This window comes from Pogonomyrmex barbatus, unplaced genomic scaffold (assembly GCF_055798465.1).
Source record: "Pogonomyrmex barbatus isolate J1 unplaced genomic scaffold, ASM5579846v1 scaffold2, whole genome shotgun sequence".
NCBI lineage: Eukaryota > Metazoa > Arthropoda > Insecta > Hymenoptera > Formicidae > Pogonomyrmex > Pogonomyrmex barbatus.
The window spans coordinates 9096700-9108290 of NW_028297116.1; the positions used below are offsets into that span (position 1 = coordinate 9096700).

At 35.3% G+C, this 11591-nt stretch overlaps 3 protein-coding genes across 5 annotated transcripts; all 3 read right to left on the reverse strand.

Annotated features, from left to right (window-relative positions):
• Nucleotides 1–487: 487 nt before the first annotated feature.
• Nucleotides 488–3598, reverse strand: LOC105427586 (apolipoprotein D). Its single transcript, XM_011639387.2, has 5 exons — nucleotides 3460–3598; nucleotides 2354–2473; nucleotides 2082–2208; nucleotides 1822–1917; nucleotides 488–1246 (listed from the first exon to the last, which is right to left on the reverse strand). Exons 2-5 carry the CDS (start codon nucleotides 2468–2470, stop codon nucleotides 759–761), a joined length of 828 nt encoding a protein of 275 aa, XP_011637689.2. The 5' UTR covers nucleotides 2471–2473; nucleotides 3460–3598; the 3' UTR covers nucleotides 488–758.
• A 350-nt stretch (nucleotides 3599–3948) lies between these two features.
• Cdk1 (Cyclin-dependent kinase 1) lies at nucleotides 3949–7252 on the reverse strand. The gene is made up of 4 exons (XM_011639386.3): nucleotides 6286–7252; nucleotides 5613–5905; nucleotides 5027–5346; nucleotides 3949–4951 (listed from the first exon to the last, which is right to left on the reverse strand). The coding sequence occupies exons 1-4, from the start codon at nucleotides 6479–6481 to the stop codon at nucleotides 4708–4710; spliced, it is 1053 nt and encodes a 350-aa protein (XP_011637688.2). The 5' UTR covers nucleotides 6482–7252; the 3' UTR covers nucleotides 3949–4707.
• Nucleotides 7253–7390: 138 nt separating this feature from the next.
• LOC105427584 (uncharacterized) lies at nucleotides 7391–10853 on the reverse strand. 3 transcript variants are annotated; one of them, XM_011639385.2, is made up of 6 exons: nucleotides 10670–10728; nucleotides 10251–10331; nucleotides 9679–9736; nucleotides 8994–9121; nucleotides 8064–8757; nucleotides 7391–7980 (listed from the first exon to the last, which is right to left on the reverse strand). In XM_011639385.2, exons 3-6 carry the CDS (start codon nucleotides 9730–9732, stop codon nucleotides 7681–7683), a joined length of 1176 nt encoding a protein of 391 aa, XP_011637687.2. In that variant the 5' UTR covers nucleotides 9733–9736; nucleotides 10251–10331; nucleotides 10670–10728; the 3' UTR covers nucleotides 7391–7680. The 3 variants fall into 3 exon arrangements, with proteins under 3 accessions (XP_011637687.2, XP_011637685.2, XP_011637686.2); XM_011639383.3 differs by lacking the exon at nucleotides 9679–9736 and having other exon boundaries at nucleotides 10670–10853; XM_011639384.2 differs by having other exon boundaries at nucleotides 9679–10331; nucleotides 10670–10738.
• Between the last annotated feature and the right edge of the window lie 738 nt (nucleotides 10854–11591).

Genomic DNA, 11591 nt, shown 5'->3' on the forward strand with positions numbered 1-11591 from the left:
GTTAAACACGCATTGGGGGAGAGTCTAAATCATGTGATGGAGATTGTTTATGTGGAGCACCTCGCGAGAGAGCAATTGATTTTTTTCGAGGCCTATTGTAAAGCGTGCCGATGGATTTATCCGCATTGTCCGTAAATAGTTGTAGACAAAGTAGTTCTTGTCTACAACAATTAGCAATGAGAGGATTTCGTGGATTTCGGTTTTTTTTTTTTTTTTTTTTTTTTTGAGAAATTTGTGAAATTTATATAATCTAATTGTGCAAATAGTTTGATCGTTGAAAAAGATAATCTTTTAGTATAATCTTTTTAATACAATATTCGCAAAATTATCGATATTGTTGACTTCCGCAAACAGGATATCCTGTAGCTATTGTCACAAGTTTATATGATGTAATGAAATCGGAGCATGGTGTGCATAAGATCAAAGAGCAATGATAAAATAATTACAAACTAAGATAAAAGATAAAATACAGACAAGAGATACATCATGCTTTTTTGTCAAAGTTTTATTGAATATCAAGATTTAATATATATTAAGTGATAATGTTTCTAATTATATATGATAATTGATCAATCGATATTGATTCCTTTCTCGCAGTTTTATTTACATTCAAAGTCATTAAATCATCAAACAAAATATCATCAGGTAAAATAACAGAAAGTCAAATATATATCAGTACAATGATCTTAATGGATGATCTATCGAACGTCTAACATCAAGATCGCATTGCGGATAACATAATAAATTTGCTCGACTTTTTATGGTATCCACTCCACCTCGTTGGTCTCTAATCTTTCACTGTTATTCTTGGCATTTGTCACGCGGCTGTTTCGTTCCGTCGTCGATGATGTCTGAGACTCTTCCGTTCCGGTCAGTTTGTGATAGACCTGACTTCCGGTTTGAGCGATCCACTGAACACCGTCGCCGATCTTCTCACCTGCTTTGCGCACCACATTGCCCAAGTTCTCAGAAGTGAAAGTGTTGGGATCGATATTGATGTCTAGATTATCTTCGTTTGCTTGTGGACAACCGGTCTGTACGATGATGCTCAATTCGAACGGATCGACACCGTATTGACCCAACCGCTGACGTATCTTATCCACTTGCACCTGGTCCAGCGTGCGGGTCCTTGAGAGAATCGTGGCACTCTGTCGATGGGCGAATGCCAATTTCTGACACGTAAATATGCCAGCATAATTATCGTAATCCGTCGTGAATACCACGTGGGATGCGCTTCCGGCCACATCTAAATCACAAGTACGAATTTTAGTTGCACAACATTACGGTAGTAACTTGCAATTTATATGGAAATTGTCAAGCGCGAACCCATCGTTTATAAGAGATTAGTATGTAGCACATTTATTTTCAGTTTGCCTGTCATCTTATCATTTATAAACAAATTAAGGAGGAAGTCACGATTATAACTGAATCTATTATCTAATTGTAGCTTTTGCCATATAACGTACGAAATGTTCATCAGCATTGTTTCTATAAAATTAAATGTGTCCTTCTTCCATTTTCAAATATTATAATCTTTTTAATACTTTAACATTACAAGTATCAAGCAATTATTTTTGGCATAATTTCTCTTCTCTATTTTTTAAATTAATATTTATTAATATTTTATAAATTATTATTTATTGATATTTATTAATATTTATATTAATTAATATTTTTTCTAGCATTAAGGATAGAATATTACAATCGTCTGACTAATTTCATAAGAATAAAGAAAGTAATTCCAAAATTATATATCTTTAATAAAGAAGATATTAATTTAAAAAATAGAAATCAGATAAATTCTAGTATTAAAACACTTACTAAGAGGAAAACGAACTTCCATACGTCCCGGAGTACTGGGTTCGGGTACAGAAAGCTGGCCAGTATAGTGATATTCGTGCTTCAATGGTGTAAGACCTGTACATATGCATCATACAATTACGGATAATTCATCCCACTTGCTAGACATTTATCCCATTGACGCTTTTATGACTCGATAGAGCCCGATACACGCTCCGTAGAGATTCATGTATTGTCTTCTTTCTTTATCAATTGCCCTTATTGCTTTTTAATTGCCTTACCTAAGATTAGATGATCCGAGTCCTGTGTTATCACATATTCGCCCGGCTCCTCTCCTCGCGTGTAATTATAAGTGATGCATTTGCTACCTGTTGACGTTTTCTGAATAACGTACCACAATCCCAGAAACTAAAATTTTTAACAAACAGATTATTTGAAATCAATTTGATTGTAGGATGAAATGTTTTGCAAATTGTTACAGAAACATCTATTGCTATCGATAAAAGTATTTTGTATATAATATTCCTCAATAAATGTAAATTAATTGACGTACTTTGCTCATCTGGAAACCCTGCATAGGTTCCACTATGGGACAAGGACCCATATGGTACGTATGAGCCTGTGCGAAAGCGAGGCATCCCGCCAATACCAAACAGGCAAGAAACTGCATTTTCTAGAACAGATAAGAAAATGAATAACATTGTTTAGATGATTCAGATTCTCACGCAGAAGATTATGATTCCCACAAGTTTGATAAGTAAATGTTTACTCATATATTCTTAATATTTGATAACACACAAAAAGAATTGCTTAGTAATTGCGAGTTGTTCAATTATTATATAATAAAAATAATTAGATATATAGAAATATGATGTAGAATAATATTTAAAAGGTATTTCTTTCATGACATGTGTCTGTGAGCGATATGAATGAAGCTTTGCTCACGACGCAATTACAAAGTTTCGACGGAAGCGATGACGTCATGCATTTTTCAATTTTAATGTAAACTCTTCTCAGTACGCGCAACAATATATCCGGTATATGCGGACTCATGTACAAGAAAAGTTTTTTTAGACTCGCGTATAGCCGTGATCTCAACTACAACCGATCGAGTATGATTCATTCGCCTTGGACACGCATCGCGGAGCAAGGACCTCCGATTCTCGTATTACTGGCGGCTACATGTATCTTCGTTTCTTTTTTCTACGGTACGATTGCTCGATGATAAATATACGGTAATAAATGTACGACCGATGAATGCATGATTAGGATCGACCTATCGCGACCTTTCTCCGCATCGCTGAGAAAATTTTCATTCCATGTGCGCACCAATGTAAATCAATTAACGTCTTTCTTCCTGCTCGTAGGAAAGTCTTTTTTATTTACAGACACGAAATCAGGATTTACTTCGTGAAAAGTAGAAGTAACATTCGTTTTTAATCACTACCGTTCGGTCAATTTGCCTTGTACGAAGAATAAACAATGTCTTTTTTTTCCTTTGAACGCAAAGAGCGAAACGAGATTTTCTAAAGAATAGAAACTTAAATAAAGCCACAACGTGTACAATTGTTGTAGAAATATCATGTGAAAAATTAGATAAAACAATTTAAAAAATATCAGGAGAAATATTGAAGTTATGGAAATGGAAAGCATACTCACTGTGAAGTGTTCTTGCTGCCGATCTTTCTGTTCGCACTATAAACACAAGTCCCACTGGGGAGATGGACTTTATGTGAGCGGTGCCCCACTCTTCGATCAATTACGGGTCACACACACATTCACTGGGATACAGAATACAAACAAGGATCGAGATACAGAACATGTCGCACTTTTTCTCAGTAATCACGAATCGATAACACTGATTCATCTTTCTTCTTTATAATAAACTTAATATTGTTAATTTCTATATACTTACACATTTTTTTCAAAAATATGAGATTATCATTGACGTGCAATTATGCCAATGAGCGTGATGACGCATTCACATATATGTGAACACAATAGTATAAATGCCTTCCGAGAATTACTAATTATCTATATATGGGCTCTCTCATGTTTCATAGAAATAAATGTGATTTAAAGTGAGCTCCATATGGTGATAATTTGATGACAATTTTATGAAATGATTTGTTATTTTGTTACATGAGATTTATAAAATATTATTTTTATTTGTTAGATACAAAACCTTTACATTAGAATTAAGGCGACCAACGCTTATATAATATGTAAATTTTCTGCTAAGGCATATAAATGTAATATAGTAGATTCCATTTACAAAATATCGATCTCGTTTCTTATTAATAATTAATTTATAATTATAATTTTTTTAAAATTATTATTAATTAGCGAGTAAGGCACAAAGATAATTCAATTTTGATATTTATATTAATTGATATCTGAATTGACTTTAGTTAGAATTAATTCTTTTAAAGTAATGAATATAGGAAATTATGCATCATATAGCAAAAATGAATTAAACATAAAATGAAACCTTCAGATATGTAATATTAACATTAATTAAACATGAATCGATAAAATGTTAAATCCAAGAAAATATATGAAATTAGCATCATTAAGTAAAAAATTGTGAACAGAGTACTGCATAAAACTTTACTACTATTTAAATGCAGCACGTTAGACAGAATAATCTATTACTACTATTACAGTAACTTATATATGTATGAAATTTATGTAATTTAACAAAAACCACACTTGTTCGCACATGAAAACTCTACTAAAAAATACAAATGTAAACTTCGACAAAATGATTAAATAAAATGAAGGACATTTACTCGAATAAATTAACTTTGAATACACCTTGAGACATACTCTTCACGTAGTCACACGATTAAAAATGTGAAATAACAATTTATTCCTTTTTTCTTTCCTTTTCGAGTGATTTCTGTTTTATGCAGCAGGTATTTTGTAGGTATCCAAATCGCTAAAGTATGGATGTTGTAATGCCGCCCGAGCAGATATTCTGTACACGGGATCATATGTGAGCATAGCCTGCAATAGATCTAATCCATCTGCATCCAGCGTGTTTACTTGCGACTCCAAATTATTCGTCATCCAGTTCGGGAATGTCGCTTTGTAATCCGACAATTGCGTTACGCCTGGCCATATTTCTTCTGTCGGCGTTCTTAGTATCCTACGAAGATGAAATCATTAGATGATTTTATTAAAAAAGATAGCACATTTCTATATTAATGTATAAAAATTTTACCGAAATATCCTGAAAAGTTGATCAATTTCACTGTCTCCCTGAAACAATGGTTTTTTGGTTGCCATCTCTGCGAAGATACATCCAATACTCCACATATCAATCGCACATGAATATCTAGTAGCACCGAGAAGAATTTCAGGTGCTCTATACCATAGAGTTACAACTTCATGTGTATATATTCTGACTGGAATTCCGAAGGCTCTTCCTAGTCCAAAGTCTGCTACTTTGATGATACCAGTCTTATCAATCAGCAAATTCTGTGGCTTCAAATCACGATGCAATATTCTACGCTTGTGACAAAACAAAATTGCACGTGTAATCTGAAAGAACAAGCAACAAACATATGATTAATCTAGATGAAATTTTCTCTAACAACTTAAACATCTAATAATATTAAAAAATAATAAAAAAAAAGAGATTAAGGCTAAATCCGGAAATATCATCCAAATGTCTGTATAATATTTTATCCTTATTTAACATTCAATAAACAGAATAAAATGATATACAAAGTTATTTAGGCAATGTTTCTAAACATTATCTAATATTATTTCAAGAGAGATAAGATGGTTTTTTTAAATAAACAAACCTGATATAAGTATGATTTGACTACAGTTGGTTCCATCATCTTGTTGCCTAAACTATCCATATATTTTTTCAAGTCCATGGTGAGATACTCGAAAATAAGATAAAGTTTTGATTCTTCCATTAACACATCGATCAAGCTAACTATGTTTGGGTGAGATAACTCTTTAAGCAATGAAATTTCTCTAATAGCAGTCGATGGTATTCCCTCGTCATCACTTTCCAAACGAATCTTCTTCATCGCTACAATTTCTCCAGTCTTCTTGTGCTTTCCTTTATATACTACTCCATACGTACCTAAAAAAAAAATCAAAAGTTTCTTAAAACATATTGCTCTAAATTTCATATTGTATTTACATTAGATGCTGATGTTTTATGAAATTCATATATTGTTTAAAATCAAGTGCAATTACTAATGGTCTTAGATAAGAAATACTATAAGAAATACATTGCATTGCCTATTCAACATTTATAATTCTCTGACCAAAAACGCTTAGATATACATCATATAATATTTCAAAACATATTATAAAAAAAACACAAATATCTTTTACTACATTGCATAGTCACCGGCCAAAGAAATGCTTGAATATTTTTTACTAATGTACTCTCACGTGATGCACACGCATGCAACAGCTTGACAACAACAGTTTTTCATTACGTTTCTATACTCTTACCTTCTCCGATTTTCTCTATTTTTATGAAGTTATCCATTGTGCGTAGTCGAGGAAACGTGGACGTCAATTCAACACCAGTCGCCAAGACCTCACAGAATTCTTCCTCACGATCGGCAGCACAACACTCGCGTCGGGCAAGCCTTAGGCTAACGAACAAATTCAAATCAAACGACAGACGCCATATTGATAAACACATGAGGCACAGCTGCGTACTGATCGCTAGAGATTCCGTGCTCTGACTTGCTGCGCATTTCCGTTTTACAGTGTTGCCACCACAGGTGTGTCCGTCATGTTATCCGCGAATATTCAATCTACTCAACTTTCTGGGCGAGATCGAAAATAAGTTGTCGAATATAAATTATATAACATCATGAATACAATACTAACCGAATAGTCGAATAGTCGAGACTAATAAATTATTCAAGATATTCGAATGAATCTAATTTTGAAAAATAAAAGATGTATTATGTAACAGATTTGTGATGTAAATAATTAATTTACTATTCTTGTTTGTATTTAGATTAAATTTGAGATAAATAAGATAAAAGGAAACAGCAGATACAAGAGCAAGATTCGTGCATAGTGATAAAATAATAAAATACTTCAAAATTTTAAGTATAATTACGTTCAAATACGTTTGTCCTTCTTTTGAATTATCTCTAATATACTAACATACATAAATAACTACAGATACAAAGATATTGCTGTGAATCCAAGTAGAAAGCTCCTTTCCAGAAAAGGCAGCGGCTCCGAGATTCAAGGTATAGTAGATATAATTTCCACTGTAATTAAATTAAAATTAATACATCCCAACATAGAAAGATAAAGAGTTAGAGTTGACTCACTCAAGGTCGACAGTTAATAAAGGCGCGGTCCAAAAAACAGAAAGTACATATAGTACTTATATTACTAATTGAATGGAGTATGTTAAGTATAATTAAATTATCACATTAAATATAATTAAATTATAACATTAAATAAAAATAGAGAATATATATAAAATGAGAAATAAATGTAATTTTGCTTTTTTAATATCGAGTTTTATAATTTGTAAATTTGGGACAATCGGAAGAGAAATTTAATCTTTAGATGAACAATATCAGAGTTGTTTTTTTTTTTAGATAATCTTAATAAATTTATTTTCAGTGCTTATAACGCGCAAATACATAACCATACTTCATTGCAATCGTATGGTGAACTTTGAACCTGGGTTAGCTGCAGTTTGCTATCATTTTCATGACTCGCAGGGAAAGACTTAGAAATAGCGCGATTCAGTCCAAAAAAAGACCGAATCGACATAAGGTCGCTGAATGTAATTTTATTATCATCGTCATCATTATCTATGCATCTATCAGTATTAAATATAATTAAATAAGCATAAGATTTCAATGCACTTTATCGCGGAAACTGATAGCCACCGGTAGCGTAACCCAGTCCTACTCCACGTTGCGTGTGCGTGGTAGCACGCGCTACTTCGTATTGTTGCTCCATATTATTAAACATTTCCTCCTGTTTCTTCAAAATATCCGGTTTAGCTCCTACCGCTGATGCATTGGGCAGGTCGCCCTTAATACCCATCAATCGTTTGAATTTGGCCGTCACTTTCCCATCCTGATCGTGCGTGAAAGTCGTTCCCATCCATGTATTGGCGGCAGAAGCCGTGGTTGATGTGTTATTACCGTCGTCTTGTTTCGACTGCAAAGAGACAAACGTGATTGTAAAACGAGACTATCGTATATGCTCATTAGATATAGATACTATTATCGTATAATTGTCACCTTGTTCGCCCACAAAAGCTTCCTCTTCTGAATCTGCTCTGCATATTTGCCCTGTGACGCCGTCGCCAATGGATTATAATAATTTTGTTCACCCTGGATGCCCGGCGTCACGGTGTCTCCACCTTCCGGTGGTTTCAACTCTATGCCCAATTTTTCCAACTGTGCCAGTTTGTTCCGTCCTTTCTCTTCCCGGTAACTCATCGTCCTGAATGACGATGGTGGTGCGCGATCCCTCGAACGCGATCTCGATCGCGTGCGAGCTCTTTCTTTGTGATAGCTTGAACGTTCATCCCGATATCGATCCTTCGATCGGTCATCCCTGGAGTGGCGTCGGTCACGTTCGCTGCGGTCATTGCGATCGTTGCGATCCCTGCGTCTGTCCCTATCATTCCTGTCATTCCTGTCATTCCTGTCACGATTACGATCCCTTCGATCGTCTCTATAATGATGATCCTTGTCTCCGCTTTTCTCTTTGTCATCATTTTTTTCGTCCTTAGACGAGAGAGATGTTTTACGCTTGTCATCATCTCGATTTCTTCGATCTCTACTTCGGTCCCTGTGACTACTACTACTGTCACGTTGTTTTCGATCATCATAGCGCCGACTTTTATCGGACGAATAACGACTCCGTTCGCTACGGTCTCCTCGCCTATGATCATCTTTCGAACTTGTATGATTCTCGTGATCGGCTCGCCTGTAAAACGATTACGTTCTGCAGGGGTATACCACACAGATGCGTATTATTATTCTGTACATATGACAGAGGTGTATAATACGATTATAATTTTAGTGAGATATACCATAAAATTTTCATAACAAGTTTGATATCTATAAAGTATCATTATGTAGCGCGCTTGTATATGTATACACAAAATATAATAATACTATATAATACTATATATATTTTATAAAGTCAACAAACCAGCCTACCTCTGGTCTGAAGGAGAAGGCAAAGTTCGAGATGATTCCGTTCTCGAGCCAAAATTGGACTGAGCCGTTGTAGGACTGTTTGTGCGTTCGCTACTGGATTCTCTGGATGAATTGTTGTTATTGCTTTCCTAGAGAAAAGAAAAATTATCAATTTTAGTACAAGTTTCCTTTATATATTCTACTAAGTAAGAAATAGCTTAATTCCTACCACAAAAAACTATTTTAGAATTACGTAACTTCAATACACGCAAAGTTGGATTCTCTGACAGTGAGTAATATGTATTATAGAAACCTACGTTTTATGCAAAGAGAGAAAACGCTCTTATATACTGAATGTAAAACTAACATAAACCCGAAGAATTCCTCTGTATAAAAGGTGGAAATTCAGTTTTTCTCGCATCCTTGGTTGTACTTGATACAAAAGTCTGGCGACACACAGATTTCCGCATGTCGCTGTATTCAATAATATAATCTGTATACACTAATTATACTGAGACATGTAAAATAGAACCAATGTACGAAACAACCATGTCACAAAAAGGAAAGAGAGAGAGAGAGGAATATGAGGGCCCTTCACATCAATCTGCCTCTGCAGTTAGTTATCACCCGAGTATACTTGTACATGTGATTTCTTTGATGATTGATGTTTTGTTAGTGTTACCTTCTGCCAGCTTCCTCTACTCACCTCTGTCTTCTGAATAGGACTTGGGGGTAGTCTTGAAAGACCCTCACACAGCATAGACCTTGCCGAGATGCGTAGATATTGTATCATGTATTACCAACAGAGCTACGTGTTAATATTGTCTCACGAAATGGCACTATTCCCATTTACTTATCATTTAAATTTTAATTATGTCAATGATAGAACCTGATTATCCTGCATTCAATAAAGTTTCAAGGTCTTGTCTTATTTGGACTACGAGCACCAAACGCGAATTTTGCCCAACTTTTGCTTATAATGAATACACTGCAGTTTATACCCAATCACAACCCGAATGTAACTGTCGCGTATGCATAGACACACTACTCTTATGTCTTGCAAATTTGTAATTTACTCATTAAATAGGATTAACCAATCGACTCAATGTGACATGACCTTGCAAAACCAGATATTATCTCCTTTATATATCAGGCCTAAGACTTTGCATGTACATACAGCACCCGTAAAGTCACTGTGGTGTCTTCTTAGGCATTGTCCGAATGTTTCATACTTAACAATTAAGAATTAAGAATTAACGGCGTGTGCTTTCACTATACCTCACTCATGTCCATTTGCACCGGGTCGTAGTTAGCATCGCTTGCCCTTCTGTTCGCCTCTTCCTGTCCTCGGGTCGGCGTCTAGAAAAAAAAAAAGAAACAAGATCAATTATTTCGATCGCTCGGTTAACCTCGGCTACGCAAGGCCGCTACGTTCACGACTCTAATCTCGCGGATAAACTCGCAGCTCGCAGGGCGATTCGCAAACGTCGCGACACGAGAGACGCGATCGTGTCTTCAAACCGGATGTAAGTTGCGGCATCGAATAGTGCGCATCGCGGAGCCATGTCGAGTGGTGTGCACCGCCGATATTGGGGCGTTCTGATAACGACGGTCATCAACGACAACGACAACAATGACAACGATAACGATAACGGTGACGATGACGATGACGAGTGAACCCGGATTTTCGCGCTCACCTTCGCGTCGTCCGAATTGTTGCTGTTATCACCGTCACTGGCATAATTCGCCAGCGAATCCATAATGGCGCGTGAAACGGCACGCTCAACTATCCTGCTGAACTGTTGTTGATTGCAGTCGACGGTGGCCGAGACGCAACGCGACGCGCCGATCCTAAACTCGGCTCGCGCACGTCCGCCATTGGTCGGCCGAGCCGGGTCGAACGTCGCTGAACGATTCAAACACGACACACTACGTCATTGGCCGTAGCGCGATTTGCACCTCCTACCCGCGTGCATGCATCCCTCTGCTACCCAAAAAATTTTACTACTTTTTCCCTCGTGGAAAGTCTTCGATACATTCATGTCGCTTGGAACCATCAAAAGGATGATATTTTTATATGATATTTCTATCAAAGTAGAGCGACTTCAATTTCGGTATTTAATATCAGAATTTAATAAATTCGGTAATTAATTCTTTATTTTTTTCAAATTTCTAAACTTAAAAAGATGAAGAGTAAGTTAAATAAAGATTAAAATTAATCTACATTCGTAAAAATAAATATTAATGTCAAAGAACAGAATATTAGATGTCATTATTCCGTAAGCAGGATTCTAGAAGTAATGATTTACACACACACACACACACACACACACACACACACACACACACATTTTTTTTTATTATTTTTGGGGAAATTTTTGGGGAATTATGAGGACTTTCGCTTTCACAGTTGTTTGCTTACCTCTAATACAATGAACCTAGCCAAACTTAAATTTAATTTCTACGTTAATTTCTATCTAACTTATTGTTATACTAAAAGTAAATAGAAAAATATAGGTAAAAAAATTTTCTTAATGAATTAAATGGAGAATTATCGAAAATATAAGATTATTATTAAAACAATCTTTGTCTGGTCAATTCGCTTACTATTTAAAGTTT

What these genes read in the sequence shown, in the direction of transcription:
- LOC105427586 (XM_011639387.2), bottom strand. Translation starts at nt 2,470, where the DNA reads ATGCAGTTTCTTGCCTGTTTGGTATTGGCGGGATGCCTCGCTTTCGCA. An exon ending in CTCGGATCATCTAATCTTAG is followed by an intron (nt 1,918 to 2,081) that starts GTAAGGCAATTA and finishes GCATATGTACAG; the next exon opens with GTCTTACACCATTGAAGCAC. An exon ending in GGAAGTTCGTTTTCCTCTTA is followed by an intron (nt 1,247 to 1,821) that starts GTAAGTGTTTTA and finishes CTTGTGATTTAG; the next exon opens with ATGTGGCCGGAAGCGCATCC.
- Cdk1 (XM_011639386.3), bottom strand. Translation starts at nt 6,481, where the DNA reads ATGTGTTTATCAATATGGCGTCTGTCGTTTGATTTGAATTTGTTCGTT. An exon ending in AATAGAGAAAATCGGAGAAG is followed by an intron (nt 5,906 to 6,285) that starts GTAAGAGTATAG and finishes TTTTTTTTTTAG; the next exon opens with GTACGTATGGAGTAGTATAT. An exon ending in CAACTTTTCAGGATATTTCG is followed by an intron (nt 4,952 to 5,026) that starts GTAAAATTTTTA and finishes TCATCTTCGTAG; the next exon opens with GATACTAAGAACGCCGACAG.
- LOC105427584 (XM_011639383.3), bottom strand. Translation starts at nt 10,732, where the DNA reads ATGGATTCGCTGGCGAATTATGCCAGTGACGGTGATAACAGCAACAAT. An exon ending in TGCAAATGGACATGAGTGAG is followed by an intron (nt 9,122 to 10,250) that starts GTATAGTGAAAG and finishes TCTTTTCTCTAG; the next exon opens with GAAAGCAATAACAACAATTC. An exon ending in AGCTTTTGTGGGCGAACAAG is followed by an intron (nt 7,981 to 8,063) that starts GTGACAATTATA and finishes GTCTCTTTGCAG; the next exon opens with TCGAAACAAGACGACGGTAA.